Source organism: Centropristis striata, chromosome 3, assembly GCF_030273125.1.
Source record: "Centropristis striata isolate RG_2023a ecotype Rhode Island chromosome 3, C.striata_1.0, whole genome shotgun sequence".
Classification (NCBI taxonomy): domain Eukaryota; kingdom Metazoa; phylum Chordata; class Actinopteri; order Perciformes; family Serranidae; genus Centropristis; species Centropristis striata.
The window spans coordinates 12,566,483-12,592,345 of NC_081519.1; the positions used below are offsets into that span (position 1 = coordinate 12,566,483).

The 25,863-nt window shown below is 39.8% G+C and overlaps 1 protein-coding gene across 1 annotated transcript in view; it reads right to left on the reverse strand.

Moving 5' to 3' along the window:
- Positions 1-301: 301 nt before the first annotated feature.
- Positions 302-25,863, reverse strand: part of kif21b (kinesin family member 21B) — a 76,765-nt gene continuing 51,203 nt past the window's right edge. Inside the window, exons 27-35 of the mRNA XM_059328661.1 lie at positions 23,580-23,618; positions 19,642-19,778; positions 18,676-18,856; positions 18,192-18,356; positions 17,372-17,489; positions 17,108-17,278; positions 10,764-10,963; positions 8,462-8,598; positions 302-6,802 (exon numbers count right to left, since the gene is read on the reverse strand). Of these exons, the coding sequence (XP_059184644.1) occupies positions 8,499-8,598; positions 10,764-10,963; positions 17,108-17,278; positions 17,372-17,489; positions 18,192-18,356; positions 18,676-18,856; positions 19,642-19,778; positions 23,580-23,618 (1,111 nt within the window). The 3' untranslated portion in view covers positions 302-6,802; positions 8,462-8,498. The remainder of the gene's footprint in view (positions 6,803-8,461; positions 8,599-10,763; positions 10,964-17,107; positions 17,279-17,371; positions 17,490-18,191; positions 18,357-18,675; positions 18,857-19,641; positions 19,779-23,579; positions 23,619-25,863) is intronic.

The window sequence follows — 25,863 nt, forward strand, 5'->3', positions numbered from 1 at the left end:
GAATAGCCACGGGATATGACTCATTAACTTGCATTGTAGCCAAATCCGTGTCAGTTTCACGGAAATTTGAGCGATTCCGTGGCTATTCCACGGATTTTGAGTTAAGCGAAATCCGTGGCTATTTCACGGATTTCTGTGAGACCAGGTTCTCATAGATGCCTTACCTGGGTAGTGTACAGTGAAGAGTTGTAGCATTAGCTAGCCAGTGGGAACACAATTATTGTTAGCATGCCATAACAGCTCAGCCACCTCCGTGTTTGCTTGTCATGTCAGAGGACTCAGAACAACAGAAGACACAAAGTTGTTTTAACTTATTTATTTTCTTGAGGGAATGTTGGCTCCTTCATTAAATATTTACTTACATTATATACAGTAAGATATTTTACATGGCTTGGTCACATGCACAATGTCATATAAAAAAAACTGTACACATTTACACTTGTTTAAGAGGGAGTAGTCTGTGCAATAAAAGGCACAAATGACCTTTGACCCTGCATTTTTGTCCCATGAGTACATATTTCACAGACGCTGCCACATATTGTTTTACCATATGTGAGCTCAAGATGACAACACATGCCTGGAGAAAAATTACAGCAGCTGTCTGTGTTGGTGTGTGATAGCGATTTGCCGCCGAGCAGCAAAGCAGTAAAGTGCCCTCTCGATTGTGTCTAAATGCAATCCCATCCCCTCAGCAGCCTGAGGCAAAGTTCAGAGTTGTTTCAGCCACGCTGATAAAGACATTGGCTGACTTAGAACAGAATTTCACAATCTGCAGGACAATCTACAATCATCAGAATAAGTCTGTTACAGATTCAGGATATTAAGTGAATGATTATCAATGTCCTACATTCACATTCTGTTTCTTTAAGGCAGTAAGGCCTGTTGGCTGAGGCACGAGGCTGAAGCTGAGCTGACTACTTGGGTTTCATTTCCTAGTGGTCTTAAGATGGTTGGGCCGGGCTGGAAATGCTACAGGTGGTAATCACACAATCAGTTTGACTGGCAGCTCTTCTACTGTATCTGCCCTCTGGTCCTATATCTAACACCAGACACACACATCACAGCCACTACACTTTGAAACTTTTTGTTGGCCTGTAAAAATTGTTGCTGTCTTTGTTTTGCTTTCAGCCAATTTACCATTTGCTTAACCCCGCCCCCGATCAGTGATTGTCTAATCACAGCTTAGAGACCATAACTGGGCAGAGCACACCTCCTTTATTGGATTTTTTCCACATCCAACAGTGTGCACAGCAAAACTCCATATTTAAAAAGTCAGGATGCTGGCCTTTTCTCTTTTAAGCTTTTCAAAATGTTAGCATATCTGGCTACTACCTGAAATCAGTGTTTTTTAAAAAGCACAGGATGTCATTGAGAAACTATATTATTATTATTAGAGGTTATAGATTAAAGTTACAATCTCAAAGATTGTTTTTCTGTTTTTCTTACAGTTACCCACTTCATAGACAAGTGAGTTGAGGAGCAAGCTGGTTTGCGTTAGCTCTGCCTACACTCTCTGACAAACCAACCACTGCTAGCTGATGTAAAAACTGTGTATCACTTATTATCCTGGGGGAATTTTTTTCTGGCTCTTTGCTCTTGAAGTTTACACTTCAGCAACTCCAGCCAAATTTCGATTGGATAGTGTTGTAACTTATTGGTTTTTCTTTATCCTAAAATCCTTTTCTTTGGTAAAAGTTACGCATATTGTTTGAAAATGCAAACTTTAAAACATGGATGTATGTTCGATATATAGCTTTGTAAACTTATGTGAAATGGAGGACCCAAAGTTTCACATTATGCTGTATTTTTTTTTTTTTGTTAAATCTGCGACTATTATTGTAAACGGCATAAGTTCTGTGCAAAAACGAAAAGATTGACAGGCATAGCAACAGTATCTAGAGGGGGCGGGGCTTAGCAAATGGTCAATTCATTCTGTTCCCATGTGAGATCCGTGGGTGCACGTCATTTTCCACAATGTTTTCTGTTTTATTTAACTACACTTGGGCAGTCAGAAAATTTCAACTACACACATAGTGGCTTGAAAGAGTGAGCAAGGCATCAGCTGTTCACATGATTTTTAGCTTTGGTCAAACAGCTTTCCAATTTAAACTAGATGGTAACAGAGGCCACGGAAACCTACAACAGATTTTTTTTCATGTTTGGTGACAGAACATTGTCAGTTGGTGTACCAGTTTGGGATCAGAGAGTGGTATTGATCAAACAGTACCACATGCTAAACGGTACATTTAGTGTGATAATATCCCTTTCTGAAAGGGACATTTCATCAGGCAGTGTTTTTCTGCAGCTGATTGCTGCAGAAAAAATAGATCAAGGTTTGATCTTGTCACCCTGTGTCTCAGTTTCTGTCTTTCATGGAGTAATATAGCCTGTTTGTGGTCAGTGTTATTAAGAAAAAATGTCAGAATACCAGCAGACAGCCAGGGAAATAAGGATGGAGATGGACTCTCCTGAGCGTCTACAGAGGTGTGCATGCTGCTCTGTTAAACAGAAAATTCTCATTCCCAGGTAACACTTGCTAAAAAAGGGGACTCTAAAGGCAGGGACATACTGGGGGACTGTCTTTCTATGTCTCGACTATTATCTTACAAATTGTATCAGCACATACATTAATATAATTGAATTCTAAACCTACCGTAGCGCTAAACAGATGTGATCTTTTCAGCACTATATCAGTGCTTTAAGCCTCGTTTTGGGACTTATAAACTTCATCTTTGTAAACTAAGTCTAAAACTAGGCTTAATACATATCTGGAAAACAGTTCACAGAGTATTCACAGCAGTGTTCATTATCCAAAGTGCATGTAAATCCTAACTTGCAGAGATTTCTCTGAGGCCAGCTGATGAGGAATACGTCAGTTAACCTCGAATAAATCTCCTCTGTAATATTTAAAAAGGTACGACACACCTATTTACACATTGTCAAGTAATGAAGTGGTGCTGACATTGACAGAACACAAGCCTTTAGAACTCGGGGCAACTTTGGGTGGAGGCCAGATAATAATTTAGGGCTTCTGCTTGGATGTTATAAATCTTCCAAGCAAGCATCTTTTATGTAACACACTCAAAATTTTGTGCTACATGTTTCACACGTAAGTCAGTGACTATCAATGCTTCAGAATTCAAACAAATGGCCAAATCCTTTTAGGGTTTAGTAAGTAAATCCACTCGGATGTTAAACATCAGGATTGACAGTTGCAGAGGGAATTAATTGTCGACTAAATTGCTATATTTTGAGATGACCAATCCACAGATGAGTACCACTAACAACATGCATCCTTCAGCAAATGTACAAGCACAGGGCATCTAAGAAAGTGTCTAAAGCTACGGTACTATGCGATCTTCTAAAGCAGTAAGTAGGTGTTTAGAGAAGAGGAAAGAAAACTGAGATAAAGGCTGTCTCTTAGCTTTGTTATCACATGAAACACACCACAGAGCTGGTGAGCAGGGTCAGTTTGGCTAATGAGCCCAGATAAATACATAGTGTACAGTGAAGGGCCCAGTGGAGTCGAACTCAAGGTCAAAGTAACCCATTATGTGATCAGAGGTTAATTTCCCTACTGACCACATTTTGTACCGCTCACTCCAGTTTCACTACTATACAATTACCATATTTTATACATATTTTATAACAACTAACAGTGGTCAAAAATCAGTGCACATCTTCTCAGAGTTGCAAGACTTTCAGCTTTGGCCAGATTGGGAAGATCCATGTGTACATTTTGTACAGAAATCAGTACACAGTACATAGATAACAAGTAAAGGGAATCAAATGCAAAACAAAAAAAACAAAAAGGGGGGATACATGATAGTACCTTTTTTCTTAAAGTAAAAAAAAAAATATTTCAAACAAGGCATTTGGTCGATTCAAAGAGCTACCTAAATTCACAGGGGTGACTAAAGTATGACTAACATTATCCTCCAACCTTTACCTGAGTTACTAAGCATGGCAAAATATTAAAACCAAGAACACTTCAACATATCACCCCCCATCCACACATTTGCATTCACTGCACCCCCCCTCCCGATATAAAACCAAAACCCACATCATTGCTTTTGGAGAATGTAAGCAGCTTCAAACTCATGTTGGCTACATCAACAATCAGCAGTGTAAAGACTCCCTCTGAGAGGAGAGTTTGCAAAGACTATATTGAAAAATGTGGACTAACTTCAGCACCTGTCACTGCTGTTTTAGGATCCAACCTTTGTTCAATTAAACTACATGTTTCTGGGTCTTTTTGAAGAAAAGTGCACTAAATGACCAAAGTATGCTTTTTTTTCAGGAGTGTGTTTTCTGAGCAGAAAAAAACTGTGCTGTGAAAGTTTGAGACTTACAGACATGAATTGTGTTTTTATCAGGTTGTAAGACATGTGTACTACAAAACACTGAACTGATACAAAAAAGCACATTAACTGATGTGAATGCTTACTATAGTGCTGCAGGGATGTTGTATTTTTATTGGCCAACCGAGACACTTGCATCAGCCTGGTTCCCTCAACAAAAAGCCAATGGGACTTGAATTGGAGCCATTGAATTTTGGGTTATCGCAGACAATAAACTCAGTGGCAAAACTAATCTTTTGATACTTACACATATTGTTCAGCAAAATTATGAATTTTTAATTATATATGCAATCGGCAGAAGTCCTGGACAAACTCTGAAGTCTCATTTAGTTGTTTGTTAACAACCACCTTCTTAAAGACACATAAAAGCTAAAAAAAAAAAAAAAATAGTGGGGTTTTTACTGAAGTATTTTGCATCGTTGAACAAAACATGAAAATCTCTTCAGCTTGTATTAACCACAGACCTTATTTCTAAACAAAAACCCTTTTGTGATGAGGGAACCAGAAATGCCAACTCGTTACCGGGTTTTAGAACTCATTCCTGCAGCACGCTGTTATCTGTATTCAAAAAGATAATTGAACTGAGTTTTAAGACTTGGGTTATAAGTGTTGCCTGTAGGAGTGTGTATGTTTGTATCAATGTGTGTGCGTCAGTGCAGTGCTGAATGTGTTTCATTAAAGAGACATTAAATCAACGCAGTGAGGGGTGCCAGGACCTATCAGGCAAGATGGATAACCGAAACATCCACTGAAATCTTGTGTTTGTGAGTGTGTGTCCACGGTTTGTGCACAAGTGTGCCACACACTTAATCTGCCACATAAACAGATTTGTACATCAGTGCACATGTACCGGAAGTTTCTCTCTCTCTCTTTAAATGTAGCAGCAAATAGTGGGTGGAAGAAAATTGGGATTTTAATAAGAAATCCCTCTCAGTTATGACCTACTTTCACCCAAGTAATCTTGCCTGAAAAGCAGCTGGTTGAGCAGCGAGACCTCTAATTAAATTGGCTTTCCAGAGAAGTTCAGTAGCTGGGAGAGAGGTGGACTCTTCAGTAAGGCTGGTCAGTCTGATACAGTCACTAAACTTCCAGATCAGATGGGAGCTGAAAGTAGGCAGGGGGGGACTTGTGGGGCTCCTATTACCTTCTATGTGGAGGATAGATAGCAGGTAGGAGCCACATACTGTACAATGGTTGAGATAATGATCTGGAACTTTGGCCACAATGGAGTACCTGGCTCACAAATGTCTTAGGACTCTGTGCTGTCGGTATGTACTGTTGGTGTCGTGTGCATCTGCAGGGGTATTTTTCATTTTTGCCGCAGTTAGCACTTTACAAAGCAGATATTACAATCCGGTCAGATCCTCCGAGGCCAGTGCTACCTTAGTTGTGCTACTGGACTAGTGCTTTTCCTGTTTGCAGGGTCAGCAGCTAGACAGTCTTATAGCCAGAGGGCCACAGAGGACACATCCACACAGAGATGAAGAGCCAGGCATTAAATAAAGTCTTCAACATGTCAAGCACCATGTTGTACACAGAGACCCGTAAAAATGTTCACTCCCACCTCGCAGCAAAGTCCAAAACAACTGAGGTAGGGAAAATAATAAATTAGTAAAAGTCATTAAAAAAAATTAACACGACTTATGGAGCAATAAAGTTTCAGTGATATACTGAGAGTGATAAAAGTGATCGGAGGGAATCTCCGGTGTAAAAAACTGAAAATCAAGTGGTGTTTTATGGAATTTGCCAGTTATCCTAGATGAGCAATTTTCTATCATCCACCACAATGACCTCATACCATGACCCTCCAGTGTGTTCATGAACAGGACCGTCACTAATGAACACTAACACTCCTGGATGGAGGAACAGGAGGAAATGGTCAGAGGTTCCAGTTATGAGTTAATATCCGTCTGGGATTTAAATTCAGTCCATGTCATGACTTTCAGAGAACAGACACATGAATACACGCCTTTGAGCAAATTCGTCTGTCGCTGTTCCACAAGGACTCTCACACCTTGGCAAAAGAACAAAAGGACACTTTTTCTTTTCCTTTTAATACCAGGCCGTGGCCGTTTTCATGTCAGGGTTGAGAAATTGTTCCGCCTGTTGTATCCACGGCTGTGAAGATACGGTTTATATTGTCCAGGTAGCATCACACCTGAATGGCACTTTCAAATTGGCAGAAAAAAAAAATCTAAAAGGCAAATATTTTTTTGCCTTGAAACACATATTCCGCCTTTGCCTTTTGGCTTTGTCATTTAGCACCTTGGCAAAGAAAAAACACCTTGATTGCCTCGGAAAAGGTGTCACATCTCATTGCTGAAAGTGAGCGTGTCACAGACGAGTGGCTGAAGTCTCAGCAAGATGGCCGACAAAGGAGCCACTGCGGGTGTCACCTCTTCCTCCACACCTTTGACGACCAGATCTTCACTGTCTTGTCGCTACAGAGAGAGAGGGAGAGAGAGGTGGGATGATGAGCGAGCAGAACACAACAAAGAGAGAAAATAACATCAATCAGACAGTCTCCCCTTTCAAAACAACCCATTGTACATCAGGCACAACACAAAGAGATTGACTTCAAAGCACACTTCACACACACGCGCCCACACACACACACACTTCATTAAACCCCCTCTCATGGTGTCAGTAAAAAAAAAAAGGAAAAATAATCTCTCCAACCTCTCAGAAAAGTGGAGAAAAAAAGTACGTAACAGTGCAAAAAGTTAATCTAATCAACCTGCACACAACTCTCCTCCCAACAGACCTGGCAATTTCATTTTTACTTTCCTGCACATTCCCAGGGTGCTAATCATACCGCCTCACACTGGGTAATACCCAGGACAGCATCACATTTTCATTAACACTAGCTAAAGAAATTAGCTGTGCTCTTTGTTGATGTTAGGAGACGCTAAATGTCAACTGAGTGGATTCTGTCTGAAAGGATAATGGTGAAGGTGTTAAATAAATTGTTCCACTTTTTTAGAAATAGACTTCTTGACCAGAGTTAGATGAGAAGATCGACACTCTGTGTGATAAGCAGCAGGCAGTTAGCTTAGCTTTGCTTAGCATAAACAAACAACTATCCTAGCTCTGACCAAGGGTGACAAAATCAAACTTCCAGCACATGTAAACCTCACAAATTAAGAAATTAAATCTAATTTGGATAATTCCATTGAAAAATACAGTGTAAAAACATCAACTTGCAGTTTTACGGGGGTGTTACATGTGGGACTAGATAGTGCCAGGCGTTTTCAGTCTTTATGCTAAGCTAACCATTTGCTGGCTGTGTCTTTACTTTAAACATACAGACAGAGTGGGATTAATTAGAGCCCAACCAATATATCTGTTGACCAGTAATATCGGTTGATATTGGCCTGTCAAAGGCATATTCGTGTCTATCGGTAACAACATATATGCTGTCTAATATGCGCCGATATGAATATATATATATAGATATACTTTTATATACTTTTTTTACAGAACATGTAATGCAGAAAACAATGCTTGGGGTGATTTTGAAATGATGCTACCTATTTCTTTTATTTTTATTTTTATTTTAATCTAATGGTCAGCAATTAAATGATACTCAACATTTAGTACTGATGTTTATTTGGCTATGTATTTAATTTCTATTTATTCTTTATTTTCTCAGCTCAAAAAATCACTATGTCGGCGGCCATATTGTTTATGTGTGAGGAGAATTTTCCCCCCTTTGAGATCGGTATATCAGTCTAAAAAATCCCATATCGGTGGAGATTTAGTATCGCACTTCTTATCTAACTTTTTGTAAATACAAGTATAACAACAGGAGCACAAAAGACAAGGTTATTATGAGTCACTTGTTCAGTGAATGAAAAGCTGGCTGTCTTGACAGAGGCAGTGATCCTCAAACACAATATACAAACATAAGTCAAACATCAGCAACTGTTGTTAAAAAACTAACAAAAAGTGGTTGAACTGAATGACTTCAGAAGAATTGGAGCAAAAATTAAAAGAAGCATAGAAACGGAAAAGGAGCAAACAGAAAAGTGAAGAAAAACAAAAGTAGGAGAAAAGAAATGCAGCAGGGAAAAAAAGGGGGAAGTTAGTTAAGAGAGTACCAGAGGAAGGGAGGGTTGGTGAGCGGAGAAGGGACAATCATGGGAGGCTGGTGGCTCGGCCCTTGATGGCCAGGACCCGTCGAGGAAGACACGGGGTCAAGCCTGGCACATAGCTCCACAACTTCACCCTGCAGTCACTGAGGACGAGGAGGAGGAGGAGGAGGAGGACAGTGAAGGTGAATAACAGGAGGAGAGCAGGAGTGGGAAGGCAGAGTTAAAGAGACCAAACAAAAGGAAATATTTGTCCACAGAATAGATGGTGGAAGAGCAGTAAAAGAAGTGATTAAACAAGAGAGTGAGGAGAGGAGAAGACAGGGAGAAAAGGGAGTAGAAAGTGTAGTTTAAGCCAACTATCTGAACAGGAAGTGGAAAAAGGAAGATTGAATGTCAATCCACTCCAATCCAATCCCCTTTATTTGTATAGCACATTTAAACAACACAAACGTCTCCAAAGTGCTGTACATAAAATCAACAATAAAACAAACAATTCCATATACCAATCAGCAATAAATAATAAGTGTATAAATCTAAAATGATGCCATAAATAAAACAATACAATCAAACAGACAAACATAGTAAAATAAAATAAAAGACGTAGTTAAAAGTAGTAAAATAAATAAAATAAATAAAAGACACAGAGGACCACAAAACTCACGCAGTGTTAAAAAGCCAAGGAATAAAAATGGGTCTTGAGACGAGACTTAAAACACTCCACTGTGGGGGCTGTTCGGACATGGAGGGGGAGGGCGTTCCAGAGTCTGGGGCCCACCACAGAGAAAGCCCTGTCCCCCCTTGTTTTAAGTCTCGCTCTAGGGACCACGAGCTGGAGCTGGCCCTCGGACCTCAATTCACGCGCTGGAGTATAAATTTGGATGAGGTCCTTGATGTACTGTGGGGCCAGTCCATTCAAAGCTTTAAAAACAAACATTAAAATCTTAAAATCAATCCGAAAATTAACAGGAAGCCAGTGCAAAGAAGCAAGGATCGGGGTAATGTGTTCCCGCTTTTTGGCCCCTGTTAAAAGTTCCTCACTGATAGTCCCTCACAAACAGTAGACAGCCATTATGTTTGTCTAATGCAGCTATGAGCTCAGTTTGGAGACAAACAGGATGTAGTATGACCCACTGTGAGCTACAGAGGCAAACACACCTGCAGATAAATGCTTGAGATGAAACAAGCATGAATCATAATCCTGTATTTGACGCACATTTTCTCTCTCTGTACCAGTTAAAAAAAAAGGAGAATCTCAACAACAAGTTCTCTGGTTCTCAACCTCCAAACTTCTTCAAATACCATTCTGATACTTTCTATATACTGATATCTGCATATGAATGCAGAAGCATTAAGACTGACTGAGATTATGGTATTGGTAGTATTCTGGTTTCCATTTAGTAGTCTAGTTCGTAGTCCGGGTGGCATTGACCAATCACATTTGAGCAAGCTGACTACAGGTAAATGATGATGAAAATCAATAATAATTTCCATTATTCATAACCGGATATCCAGATATCTGCTGGCTACACAAACGCCAGAAATACTGGCCTTTGTAAATAGTGGTCAAACAGTTCGCCAATAGGTTCAGATAAAGCAGCATTATTCTGTATTTTTGACAAAACTAAAAATATGTTTATTCTTCTCTTGATACTTTCTAACTTTCCTAACACATCTTTAGCTCTGAGCTCTGAGCCCATTTATTCCTTCTGATGATAAAAATCTTAAAAATTAGGTTCATAAATGTGCAGTTTATTAGTTAAAAAAGGCCATGTCATTTTCTAAAACAACTGGGTGCTGGAGTTTTGGTGCTCTCGGAAGCATTTACAGCAGCAGTGGGTGTATGTGGGATTCATAAATAAGTTTTCGTTTTTGGAGAACAATCAAACTCTACGGGACAGAGGTATAAAACATATCAGGAAGGCAATACATGTTCAATTCATGGTCGGTTTTTGGTCTTTCCACAGAATTAATTGACAAAAAGAAACTTTAAATGCTTGTGATACTGTATCAGTTGAAAGCTAATGGTACTATAATTCACACACACTTTCATAACAGTAACTTGTTGTGAATAAATAATGAATAAATACCATTTATGACATAAAACGTTTCTTTAAGTCACAATGAAGGTAATATTTTTATAAAGAAATTAGTCTTTTTGCCCATTAATCTGTCACTAAATCAAGAGATTGTAGGATGGATTAAAAATAATTACCATTTGATAAACACTTCTATTTTACAGTACTACAATAGGAAATATTTTGAGAAGAGTTGTGGTGCAGTCCACAACATTTCTTTCATTATTTCTTACCTGGACGCAGTGAAGATCTGTCTTGAGTTGGTACAAATGGCATTTATCGGGCTGTCGTGACCTCTGACCTCCCCTATAGGAGTGAAGTTGTCCACGTTCCACACTTTCATCACGCCGCCCCGACAGGCGCTCAGCAGCATGGGCCGGCCCGGGACATATGCAAGAGCGCACACCCAGTCCTTATGGGCGTTGGGGATTTGCTGCAGAGTCAAAGCAGAGAGACATTAAAGTCAGAGAGGGATAAATATATTACATCTCATGTTTTTACATTAAAAAAACAACATCATCTGGGTTATTGCATTCTTAAAATAGCAGCAGAAAACCATGAATGTTCCATTTTTAATGGATGGGAATCATTGTCAGTCAGGCAGTTTATTTCCTGAATGGAGAATGCACCTTGTTGCTAGGCAACGTACTTACTTATACTGTACTTAGACTCAATACCGTAGTTATTCTTACCGGAGTGGCTTCATGTTCAGTATTTTACAATGGCTTCGCATATGATTCATGAACTGCACTCATCTGCCTCACGTTTGTTAAGTCAATAACGCTGACATGAGCAACTGAAGGGAAATAAAAAACATGACTCAAGTTTGTGGAGAATTTTGGAGGAAGTGTCTACAAATCAAATTGCAGAGTGAGTGTTTGCCAAAGTGTGAAGGTTAATTTTAATCAATTTCAGCCCTATAGACAGTCCTAATCTCTGTATGACCTTTAGGAGATTCAGTAGCCTACAATTTATACTACTGGGATTAATCGTTCCTGCAGCTCATCTCCACACAAACTGTAACACACAGACAAAACCATCAGATAAACAGCTTCTACATCTGCTTTTCATCACACATTTTTGTCTTAATTAAAGAGAAAGGGAAGAAAAGAGTGAACCATGTCTATATTGGCGCAGCAATGCAGAGATGAAACATAATCAGTGTCTTAAATACAGAACATGCAAAAAGTAAATTGGGTTTTACACCGAGGCGTTAACAAACTTTTACAGCGGCAACACATTGGGTTTTATTCTGTTTATCTCGGCCAGCTGGGCTGGAGATTAATTTAGCTCCAAGCAAGGGGACACATGCACAGGGTGATAACTTTTATTACGTTTATCTACTTTTTCATGTTGTGTTTGATTTGCTTCCGTCATTAATTATATTCATGTCGCATTTTTAGATTAGTGCACTACAAATAAAGTTCCCTTCTATTATTATTGTTTCCATCAGGTTCCTGATTTGTTTTTCTCTCAGTGCATGCTTGCCACACTGCAGTGTGCAGTTAGTCTGCTCTCTTTTTCAAGTTTTTATAGGCTGCAAATAACTTTTATATCCATTCCACATTTGCATGCAAGTCTTTTTTAGCTCTATTTCTTGTGATCTAAACAGAGGGCCCAGAACAAGCTTTAATAGAAGTATGTGTTATTGCTCTTCAGCTCTCTGAGCATAATAATAAATCTGTATTATTTTACTGAAGGTGATTTCACCTTGAAACAGCTCCAAGTTGTTTTCTTCCTAATGATTCCTCCTGAACAGTCCAAGCCAAAAATAATGGAACACGATTGGAGTGATATTAACCAAATGACTATCATTTGCTATGTGCCACATAATCTAGTGCGGATATCACAATCTTTTGTAACAACAAAGGAGTATTTTTAAAGCTGTGTGACTGAGGAGAATTTACGATTCAAAATACAACATAAAAGTACTATTTGAGAGGACACGTTCTCCTGCTGATACATCCTATTTGGACACAGAGACAGCAAACTGTTGACACAGATGGACGGAAACAGTGTTTGGCTACAGTGCACAGACAACAGTGGAGAGTAGACAGCAGGTAGAATGAAGTCATGCTGCTTACACAAATAAAGGTTTGAAGGTGAACACTCACTGGTAGGAAACAGATGCTTTTGACTGTTATGTTTGTTTCATCGCAGAAAACTAGGATTTTCTGGCCACTGCTACAATGGGTTTTAATATGATATTAGTTAAGCGCCAATATAAAAGTATTGTAGTATGCATCTGTCCATAAGTAACAAAAATGTCAGTACAGAAACTTGAGGTCATTTGAAAGCATTCTGGTTTCTACAGCTAGCATTGACAAATCACATTTAATAAACAGTCAGTGTGGTGGACTAAAGACATTGGCCGAAATGCTCAGAACCCAGCTATTATCTGAAAACAATTTAGCCTTTTTAAAAATGTATCTGCATTTATATGCAAAGAAACAACTCTGTCGTAGATGTCATCTCTCAACTCCAAATTCATTCTTGTGTTCTGTCTCAAGTTGATAATCTGACAGAGAAAGTCTTTGCCATGATGTCCATTATCCATTACTTACTAACTTACCATCACGTCTATAGCCCAGAGCTCAGAGCCCATTTATTCCTTTTGATGATATAAATATAAAAAAAAAATAGCAAGCTGACTGCAGGTAAATGATGATGAAAATCAATAATAATTTCCATTATTCATAACCGGATATCCAGATATCTGCTGGCTACACAAATGCCAGAAATACTGGCCTTTGTAAATAGTGGTCAAACAGTTCGCCAATAGGTTCAGATAAAGCAGCATTATTCTGTATTTTTGACAAAACTAACAATATGTTTGTTCTTCTCTTGATACTTTCTGACTTTCCTAACACATCTTTAGCTCTGAGCTCTGAGCCCATTTATTCCTTCTGATGATAAAAATCTTAAAAATTAGGTAATAAATGTGCAGTTTAATTGTTAAAAAAAGCCATGTCATTTCCTAAAACAGCAGGACGCTGGAGTTTTGTGCAAACATGACTTAAACTGCAGTATTTGTTTGGGACTATTTTTAGCAGCAACACATAATTGGTGCTCTAGGAAACATTTACAGCAGCAATGGGTGTATGTGGGATTCATAAATAATGTTTTTAATCGTTTTTGGAGAACAGTCAACCTCTACGGCACAGAGGAATAAAACACATCAGGAAGGCAATACATGTTAGCAGGATCAATTCATGGTGGGTTTTTGGTCTTTTCACATAATTAATTGACAAAAACTTGTGGATATACTGTATAGGAGCTAAGAAAAAGTAATCAACTTCATCCAACTCTGCAAATAAATTAACACAACTGAACATGATATACTGTAACGACTGACGACAGATCCAGTATCTATTATGTTCAGCTGCGTAAATTTATATGCAGAGTTGGATGAAGTTGATTACTATTTCTTAGCTCTTGTAAAATTAAACATAATTTGCAATTCTTTCTTGTCAAAAATAAATATAACTGTTGATTTATTTAAAACGTAATGAATAGAGACTCCAAGACTTGTGGTACTAAAAAGAAGTCAGTTTTTCCTTCTCTAAAATTAAGCCTAACTTTGGAGTGTTATCTTCTGACAAGATATTATGACACGGTTGGTACCAATAGATTCCTTAGTCTTAGAAGACTGAGGAATCCATTGGTACCAACTAGAATCTAGTTGATATGTTACCAGTATCTTCACTGTAGCTTTGTACAACCTCTAATAGACAGTATGTTAGCTGAGCCCAAGGGTTAAATCTTCATGAGATTAAAAAATGGCGCCATTTCAGTTTAATCCATTTGAAGCTCCCTCCATGACAGCTGACTACTCTCTTATCCTGAGGGAAGCACGGTTTTGCCATTCATAGTTAGGATCTATCGACTAGAAAAGGCTGAGAAAGTAAAATTTTGCTGCACCACAAAAAGAAAATGGAGGAGAACTCTCTGCCTTCTAATCCACGGGTAGCTTTGAGTCCACAAGAGCTGTCGAAAAAGAATGGCATGTACAAAAAATAAGAACAAAGTTCTCACATATATTACATCTACCTTGCTATCTGTAACAACTTTACACAAGTGGGTAAAAACGTGTTAATGCTCTCCAACACCTCATAGACGGCAACAACACACTGCAGCAACAGTTGCATAAGCAAGTCGACAAAGCGGTTAAATACACACAAACCTGAGATTGTTTTTGGAAGGTATATTATTTATCAAGCAACTGGGAATCACTAAACCATTGCGCTGAGTAATAATAAACAAATTGCTCCACATATTCCCCCAAGAAACACACTATGGTGTATGCATTATAACAGAGGGGTCGGAGCAGAACAGCCCGCAGCAGCAATCCTGGAGGAGGCAGAGTCTACTGTAATATACTCTATTGTACCCCGAGCCACAATTTGATCCTATTACATAATTAGACAGAGACTACTGAGTTAGACAGGCTGTAAAATGGATTGTGTTGGCTGCTTCACAAATGAGGTTAAGGTCATATGCCGCAGACCACAGCACTGACTGAGTTGATTTAATTCAGTCTTTGAATAGAAATAATAATGTCTTGTGTTCTTGTTTTCTCTGTTTGGATAGACAAAGGCTAAATAGAACTTATGCAAACAACTTGAAAGTGCTGCTTAATATGCACATCACTGTGCATGCAAATGAGCAAGCCACATCCGCCCACATGGTGCATTATTATGCATTATTAACATATGCAGCACCAACGGAGGATACATGAGAGAAACCGCAGGAGTCAACACACGCACGCATGCACGCACACACACACACACACACACACACCATGTCTTTTCTCTCTGGAACCTGTGGCTCTGATGCATGTGGGCTCTAACGCCCTGATGTTGACATAGTGCTTTCCTGCCACATTAGGCATGATGACACTCTGTTGACTTCCTCCACAGAGAGAGCACTCTGCGTAAAGGGAGACATGAAGGGAGCTGCCTGAACACTCAACAGGCAGCACAATTTTTAGCTGTCACAGCTGAGGCAGTGTCCGATAACGAGTAAAATACTGTCTCTACCAGGACTGTACGGGCACAGATGGTGTGTATGTGCTTTTATCATGTCTGTGTCATGAGTGGGATGTTTTTTCGCTACAATCAAATGTCAATGATAGGGCTGCAAACTAATGGTAATCATTCTGAATTATTTCGTTTTTCAATTTAACATGTAGCCTATACAAAGTATGAAAATAAAAAACATCTTCAAAATGGTTGATTTTTGCAGCTGTCATGCTCATTCTCAGGTTCATACTAGTATTTTGGGCATGCTTTTACATTTGTCTGTCTGAATAAAACCTGTAGCACCCTCCGTCTGAAACGCTACATATTAGCGCCTGTCTCTTTAAGTTCTCCTCCCCAAAAAATCTCAGTCTGCTCTGATTGGTCAGTGTTTCTGTGCCTTCCACATCTGGACCCTCTTCGTCTCTGCACCATCATTGCAGCCGGGGAATTACTGTAAGCGGACTGTAGCAGCACTTTCGACCTTATATGTATAGTATATTTGTGACATCACAACCTTTCAGGAGTCCTGATTGCTCATTTAAAGACACATTTTCTAAAAAAAAAAAAGTGCATTTCTCCATGTATTGAGAATTTTTATACTTTCACAGTAATTTAAGACCTGCTTTATAATAAAAAAAAGACATGGAAATATTACTTTTCAGAACATAGGACCTTAAAGGCATTAAGTATTCCTCACGAAAGATTGTAGATACTGTTGTGATCCCCTGACGTTTCATCTAGTGCCACCTTCAGGTCCAAAAATGTAATTTGTCCAATACTTTGCCCAAACTCATCGCATCACATGAGCATGTTAGCATGCTGGCATTAACATTTAGCTCAAAGAAAACTAATGCCTGACAGGGCTGCTAGCATAGCTGCAAACTCTTAGTCTTGTTACTTGATAAATTGCTTAGAAAATCTATTGATTATCAAAATCACTCCTCCACACTGGCAGAAATGAAGCTGGCATCCTCACAGATAGGAATCATTTTCCCACAATAATCTCTCAAAGCCCCTTTATACTGTGTTGGCACTAGCTGCACTGCAGGCACCATGTGGAAAGACTGGCTTTGCTCAAAAGATGATAAGGGTCAAGAGATCATGAATTAATAGCCTCAGAGAGCGTTGGACTCTGCATACTTCTACCTGCAGGCTCAGAGAACATAACGTCAGGAGCAGCGCTGAAGCACCGCCAGGGTTTTAAACTTTGATGTATGAACTCCACATCCACATGAATATGAAATCATTTTTGCTTCCTGCTTAACTCAACCCTGGTGACCTCACACAGTGTGTGGGAACATACAACACATGCCGTCCTAATTTTAAGTAATCCTGAATAGCAAGTGTCTCTCACAGCATAGTTAAAGAGACACTTTTGGCTTAAAGATGAGCATCTTCTTCATCCATAACACAGATGTTAACACAAAAACATGCTACTGTACACACACACACACACACACACACACACACACACACACACACACACACACACACACACACAAACACACACACACACACACACACACACACAAACACACAAACACACAAACACACACCTGAGTGAGTTCCTGCTGCTCCAAATCCCATTTTTTGATGCCATTATCTCTGGACCCGCTGAACAGCACGTCTCCCTGTACAGCCAAACACTCGATGCCATCATAGTGGGGTGGCTCAAAGTTATGAGCTGGGCCTACATTACCCATAGTTCCCTCTGCCACGTCAAACACCTGAGGAGAGATTGAGGGAGCGGAGTACTGTAAAAGACGTGCCTGCGTCTGTGATGCTCAGATATTATCTCAATATGTGTGTATGTGCAGTACCTTGACATAATGGTCTTTGGAGCCAGTGATTACTTGGTCTTTGCCCAGCAGAGACTGTCCCACTGTCAGACACATAACAGAGCCGATGTGGCCTGTCAGCTTCCCCATCCCTTGCATCCTACACACACACACACACACACACACACACACACACACACACACACACACACAGACAGGCAGGCAACAAGCAAAGGAGGTGAAGCAGAGGTCTGTGAAATTCATTCCTTACAAGAATTTGATTTTCAAGCTTTCACTGAATGAAATCACTTTCCGTCTCACGAGTGAAGTAAAACTGCTGAGACACAGAGATGCCAAAGGCAGAGATGATACTGAAGAAATGTTTAATACATTCATTTTTCATTTCTGGAGGTTGTTATGCATCATTAATTGGGTCTGAGCCCCTCAGCGTATACTGTCTGGTCCAATCTGTTAATCATTTCCCTCCAGACACATAAAAACTGAGAAGACGGCGTTGCCGCTGGATTTCAGAAACAAGTGCCTTGAAGAAAACATACTAATGCATCCTCCTGTGCTCTTTTGACAGCCCTTTTAATCTCTAAAGTCTTAATCAGCTCTCTGGTTGATTATCATCTGACAAGTGAATATATACATCCACGTCCAAAAAAATGTAGAGCTTGAGGTCATGAAACTGAATGTGCGGACAGAATGCAGAGATGACTAAGCATATAAATAAGTAGAGAAACTGATCAATATGTAGATACATGAATCAATTACTGACTTAATTTTTTAACAAGCAATTGGATGAGTAGTTCAATTAATAAATTAATCAATCACTCAATTAATTAATGAAGAAATGTACCTGTTGAGGTCCCACATGCGAACAGTGTTTCCAGCAGCAGCGTAGAGCACAGATCCTGACGGGTTCAGCGATATCTGATTAATTTGACACTCGCCCTGTGCAAAGGTTATTGTGCGGGTGGTGGTGCCCGCACATGCATCACCTGAAACCACTTGCCCCGATGAACTGTGGGGGTGAAGAGAAGCCAAAAAATTATAAGAGGGAGGTATAAACAGGAGGAGAATAAAAGTGGAGACATGAGGTGGAGAAACAAATGGGAGAGACAAGAGTAATGAGCAGAACTTTGCACTTGTCATTTCCTCTGAGTGCATTTTACATAAATTTTTCCCACATTTAATTTGTCACTTTTCTGCAACTTCAAACACATCACTGAACTGAAAAAGCATATCCCTAAATCACTTCTATCAAACATCTCCTCAGCTGAATTTTTTAGTTTAACCGCTGCAAACAGTTCCATCTGGCTGGTTAGAGGGAGGAAACTTACGTTAGCGTGCGGATACACTTGGCGGAGTCGCGGATGTCCCACACCTTGATGTAGGAGGTGGAGACAGAAAAGACCAGACAGGAGGATGGACAATATTTGACTGACACCACATTGTTTGGGTGGCCTTTGAGGGTGACGATCTCTTGACCTGTTACCAGGTTCCACATCTTACAGGTGCGATCTGCAGGACAGAAAAACAGTTTTTATACTCTCTTTGGGTTAACACTTGCATGCATATTATATTGAAATAAATGCATCAACTTACTCTAATCTTGCAATTATTTTTGCTGCATGCCTCATTTTCAATAATGTGACCTTTTTGATATATTAACAGTGGAAGACGTACACCACATATACCACACTCCTACAATGAGTCTTTAATGAACTGTGTAGCCAAAAAACATACAGACTGTGACCCTTTAGGAAAAAACCCTGTTGAAACACATCAAAACCACAATTTTTGATCCCAACGGCCATTACAGCATAAAATCATGCAATACATCATATCAGATTTCAATCCAAAAGCCTGGCTTCAAAACTGTAGTTTTTACTATTTTCTACCAGCCTGAGCCATTTTCTCATGTTTGCTCTATGGGCAAATACATGCTATTTTCCACAGTTATTGCTGCTGTGTTATGAAGCTCTGCAGTGTTTGATGCAATTCATCAAAACCAATTGCCAATTATTGACATGTGCCAGACTATGAAAAACAACAGTGGCATTTAAATGGTAAAAAATCTGAAAATGAAGGAATATTTGGTAGTTATGATCAGGACAGATGTTGGTGTAAAGATTTAACTTTTTGAAAGTGGAAAATAATATTAACCCATAATTTTATGGCAGGTTTTTAATGAGGACATTTTTGTTCTACTGACATCAGATCAGGTTTTTCAGATTTTTTAAAGTGAACCACAGGGGTTAAAAGAGTTTTAAGTATAGTATAGTAGAGTATAGTTAGTGGTGTACCTTTAGATCCAGTGAATAGCAGCTCATCAGTAGCATCCACACACAGAACCGGTTTCGAATGGCCCTCAGCTACAGAAACACACTGCAGGGGTGCTGTCCGACCCCCCTTCACACCCCCAATGGGATTGATCACACCCCTAAAGATCACACACACACACACACACACACACACACACACACACATGTTATCACAGTCTTTTCTATATAAATCAGTGAGGCTGATGTCTTTCCATATATCTACAGATGTATGCAAAACACCAATCACAAACATGCACACAAAAACACAAATATTCTCTCCATTACACAGGAACAATACAAACGTTACAAACCTCAAGAGATACATGGAAATGATGACTCCCCTAAAAAACTATGCACATATGCAATCACAAAACTTCCTGTTGGGTTTCTGAGCATCTCTGGCCTGCCTTAACTCCCCCTCCCGGCTTTCGTTTTGTTGTGGAGCAGACCAATTAAGGCACTACAATAGTAAGAGCTGCTTTCCCATTCAACTTATCTTTCTGTCTTCCCTCTCTCTTTCTCTCACACAAGCATGCACACACGCATACACACACACCCTCTTCTTGTTATGTGTACTAAATTTCTCTAGCTGAACCTCTGCCCCTCCCTCACCCCCCAAATATATGTCCCACTGACAGGCCAGAGTCCCAGAGTGCCTGGAGAGCAGTCAGCAGAGTGAGACAGAGCAGGCAGAGGGTGAGAAGAAGAGGGAGGAATGTGGGAAAATTGGTCCCTGGTGGGCTTCCTTATAACACCAGTGGTGGTTAGTGTGTGTGTGTGTGTGTGTGTGTGTGTGTGTGTGTGTGTGTGTGTGTAAAAGAGTGAGGAGGTTGAGAGCAAAACAGTGAGGCAGAGCCAGAGGATGTGCAGAGGGAAAAGAGAATCTGTGATTACACACCAAACTCGGGACAGGTTTTGTTTCTGCACAGAGTGAGAGAAATACAGAAGGGTGTGCTTGAAACTTGTCAAAGATGGCAACATGCTCCTCTTCTGTGCCTGCATGTACGCTGATGTCCCAGCGTGAAAGCACACACACAAATACAGACGTCAAATCAAAAAATAAACACTAAACCATACTTTCTGTGGTTCTTTTCTTTTACAGTGCATACAAAAATGCCAAACAAAATCAAAACCTGCCAATCAGTGAAAAAAAAAAGAATTCATGCATGTCTGCCAAGTCTCATGAAACATAAAAGAGCACTGACTTGTGCAGAATAAGCTCAAAACAATTGTTTACAACAGCCACAGCCTGAAAGACCAACTACACAGCAGCCTGCAACTCAAAAATAAACCGCAGCACAACAACCTGAGACGTCATCATCACCACATGCAGCATCCATTCTCCGCCAGTCAGGTGGCAGCTGACTCTCAGTTCAGCACCATCACAGCCAATCGCCTTTTTGGGGCCCAGGGAAAAGGGTATGTGGTGCATGTGCGTAATTGGAGAGATGCAACAAGTTGATAAGAGAGTCAGATTATCAGCTTCTGGTCCTCCACAGAGCTGCAAAACCTGACTGTGATGGCAGGTGTATGAAGTGAACGCAGCATCACATACAATCTATCCCACACTCTTTTTAGATATAACTAAAAGAGGGGAACACCTATATGTGGCGCTTCTATTAATATTATTTTTTATTATTAAATGAAGGGGAGAGGGGAAGGAAGATTTTCAAATATAAGGGAAGAAGAATTTGAGGCGTAGTTGCATTTGAATGAACCTTATCACTCTGAAGGGTGTTAATGCTATCATGCTGTCTTACTCTCCATTCTAATTGGTATAAAGGTGAAGGCAGTTCATCACATTTGCTGTGTTTCCATTCAACTGTGAAGCAAATGTATACGAACTTTGAGGTGCATTTCCATTAATTGGCAAATAAACTTAAACAAAACAACTGGCATTGGTCATCTGACCCATCTACAACAGAAAAAATAGAGAGGTCTTTAGGAATTTGGCTAAAATCGGAAAATTGTAATTGTTCTTTTGTCACCAAGTATGGGCAATGTTTCATGTCTGGAGAAAAAGACACTAAGATGCCAACAGCAGAAACAGCTTTGTTTACCTGACAGGGAATCATTATGTTGCATTATCTTTAATACTTTCTTAGAGTTTCTATTTTGTTTTTCTCTACAGGGACAGGTACTGCAAATGCTATAATAGTTGTTAATGCAGCACTCTATATCTCACAGCAATGTGCTGGTCCAAATGGCAGAAAGTGTTCCCATTCTATCAGCGTCTGTAGAAGATATCATAGTGTGCTGTGTTGTGCACTATGTGAGGGCTGCTAATGAATGTTGCATGGCCAAGCACCGAGAGACCAGCAGACTAATGAAAACATGGAGGGAGATCAGTGTGTGCTCTTTGCAATACACAGAAAAACAGTCTGAGTAGCCTCGGTGAGAGGTGCATCAATTTGTGAGTGTGAGAAAAATAGACAGAAATAGATCAGAAAGGAGGAAGTGGAGAAAATTCCTGTTTTTTTATGTTATGATGTAATTTTATTATTTTTGTCCCAAAGGAATTGTTGGACATTTTGGGCAAACATTTTGCTTATTTGCTTTCTTGCTGAAGGTAAATGAGAAGATGGAAATTTTGAGTCTATGCCGTCAATTTGATGCTAGAGCCAGTAGTCAATTAGCTTAGCTTAGCATAAAGACGGGCTAACCAGCTCATTAACATACTGTATTGCTTTAAATATGTACAAAAACTAAAGTATAAAAACTAGATCCTCAGCTGGTTGCTTGGCAAACTGACAGTGATGAAAGAAGCTGCTGCACCAACTCAAGTAATAGTCCAGCCCATTACTCCCTGTAAAACCACAATGTTACATTTTTAGTAGGGGTGGTTCTCCACATCCATGATTCAACTGGACTTTCAATTTGAAGGTTGCTGGAAATTTTCAATTAATTTTTTTTCAGCATTGAAGGCTGTGCCATTGTTAGACTATCAACCAACCGCTCAGTATTGCAGGAGGATTCCAGTTCTACTGTTGTGTCTCCATCTCTGACCCCAGCAATGGCCATGTTGTCTGCAGCTGCAGGTTACACAGGTGAGCCATGCTGTGTCGTCAAACCGACACTTGATTTGGATGACCAAAATTTAAAGCACATTTCAATTAATTTTCGATTTACTATCGAAATCATGGCCCTCCTAATTTTATTCCTTTTGTTTTTTGTAAAGATTTAACAAAGGGGCGTCCCGGTGGCTCGAATCCGGCCTGTGCTCCCTTTGCAGCATGTCTTCCCCTCTATCACCCCCTTTCTATCTGTCACTATCAATAAAAGCAAAAAATGCCCCAAAAAATAATCTAAAAAAAAAAAAAAAGATTTAACAAATGTGATATTCAATATAAGAGTTGCTGGTAAGCAGATATTGTATTTAGAAAGAGCCAGTCTAGTTGTTGAGCCAGTCAACAGCGACAAATCTAACAGATAGACGTGAGATCTTTCCATTTAATACACAACAAGGAAGCAACTAAGTGTATTTTAAAAAGTTTCAAACTATTCCTTTAACTAATATGAATTTCTACACCTCTGGTAGTACTTTTACTGGAAATAGAGTTTTATAAGGAATTACTGTTGTTGTTGTCTCACAGGTGATGAATCACAATATCAGGTGTACTGTTACAGTCATAAATTTGTCAGCATTATTCCTGCAGAATACTGGTAAGGTTCATTCAGGTCTCGTGTGCAAGCAACACCACAGAGAAACACAACACCACAGGTGGGACAGGCCGGCAGGTCAAGAAAGCCGCATGGGGTTAAAACATGCACCACAGCGACCTCACCCACAGATGGGACTAAAGGAGGTGGAGGTGGAGGAGAGGCCAGGCGAGGCACTGACTGCCGGTGGAGACGAGATGACACCAGGTGAGTTAACAGGCGAATGGGAAAACAGAGAGTGACAAACACAGTTCCTCTACCTGAGCACCTCGGAGAGCGAGGAGTCGCTGTCATCCGACCTGGAGGCAGAAGAGGAGCAGGAGAGGGGAGGGTGGGGCGGGAAGAGGAAAGGGTTAACCAAGCTAAGGAAAGACAGAAGGGTTACTGGCAAAGGGTTAAAGGGAGGAGTGACTGGAGGAAGGGTTTTAGATACAAAGCAGTGAGCAAACTGGCAGGAAAGCTCAGACAAACAATAAAGCTTGTCCAGAGATTATCAGGCAGTTTGCCATGAAATGTGCTTTTACCCAAAGATAACCACTGAACAGGCTGTATTCTTTGACTGCTGTCTGCAGATGTTTCCCTTGGTAAAGCATGTTTACTGTAGACACACCCACACTGAGCAATAGCTGGTTGAGTATCCCCTTGGAGTGTTAAACATTAAAGGTTACAGGTTTAAATAAACAGTTCGACAATTTGAGTCATTCACTTTCTTGCCAAGAGCTAGATGAGAACATTGACACCAATCTTATGTCTGCCCGTTCAATATGAGGATACAGCCAGCAGCTGGTTAGCTTAGCTTAGCATAAAAACAGGAAATGAGGGAACAGCTAGCCTAGCTCTCTCGGAAGGTAACATCATTCGCTACCAGCACCTCTGAAGTGTCAGTGACAAAGATTTGTGGTTTTACATGTGGTTATGTGCTGGGCTAAATCCACAATTTAATAGTCACTTGTCATATTTACACAGTTTATTGCAGATAAAAATAAATATTGAAATATTAAATTGTGTTAATCACTGAACTTTAGAGGTGCTGGCAGGGGATTTTGTAGCAGTTTCCTCTCTTTTCTCACTAGTTTTTTATATTTTGCATACAGACGTGTCGTAAATATGAGGCTACAACCAGCAGCCTAGCTAGCTAGCTAGGTTAGCTCGGCACAAAGAGTGGAAACGGGGGGAAACAGATGGCCTATATGTCCAGGTCCAGAGTTTAAGAATATGTCTACCAACACCTCTGGAGCTCACAAATTAACAAATTACATTTTTTTTCATTCATACAAAGTGAAGCCAGGCTAGCTGTTTCCTCCTGCTACCACATTTTATGCTAGCCAGCTGCTACTGATAGCTTCATATTTAAAGTACAGACATGGAAGCTGTATCAATATTTTCATCTAACTCTTGGCAAGAAAATGAAAAGACATATTTTGTGATATGTCGAACTATTTATTCAAACAACGTTGAAAAAAGGTAAGAAAGAAGGAAGTTGTCAAGGAAGAAACACTGAAGCCAGGCAAGTCAAACACAGAGGTCAAATGACTGCACAATTACAATTTCAACATTTTTGTAGCCCCAATGTTTGACTCCCCTGATGCCAGTGTCCACTCCACATCGACTTTTCCAGCCATATACAGGGAATTAGTGCAGAGAGGGACATAAGGGACCACAATCAGGGTTAACAGAAGGGAAAGACCAATATGGAGGAGAAGGTTGTCAATCAAACTCACAGGCGGGGCCCGCTCAAAGCTGTCGAGGGAAAAATCCAGACCACACCAACACAGTGCCTCCACTGTGTGTAACAGTGCAATAAAAGTGTTATTATATTGTAAATATTTTATAGCCTCCGGTTTGTCACCATGTGGGCCTGTGCTATACACCGAGCATGAAATAATAAAACAAAATGGTTCTGGATATGTCTGGAGGGAACAACAGCGTTAAAAGGTGATAAAAAAATCCCCACATATACTGGTATTTACTGCTGGCCACAGCCGCAATTAGCATAGTGATATCCGCTTCTCTCTGAGACTCTCAAGACAAAATCCTTTTAAAATTCATTGGTTTTTGGGGATGTGAAGATTAAAAAATGTCTCTTGTATTCAAAGCCTTTTTTATCCGTCTGAAGACGAGAAAACTTTGTTTAAAATTCATTTTCCTTATTTTCTAATGTTTCAAATGTGTGTCAAATGCCTGATCCTTGTCTCATAAGCATCCATATCGAATTCATATGAATCAGTTGACAGAAGCAGAAAACATCCATACAGTCCCAATCACATTGCATTTTAAAAGGTTTTGTGAACTTGCAAAGATGCACTTGAGAACATCGCTATCTTCTTTCTTGGCAGAGTAGACAGCTTCCCATTTGACACCCAATTACACAGAATTCATACAGACGATTCAGACTGGATTTTTTTTTTTTTTTAAGTAAATTGGCTCCACACATTGGCTTGTGACAAATTGAAATTGAATTAAGCGTCAGTTAGGTCAGTGTCAGTAATGTTAGGACAATGAAACAACAGAAAAAAGAAAAATATGGTCTAAATGATGAATTTT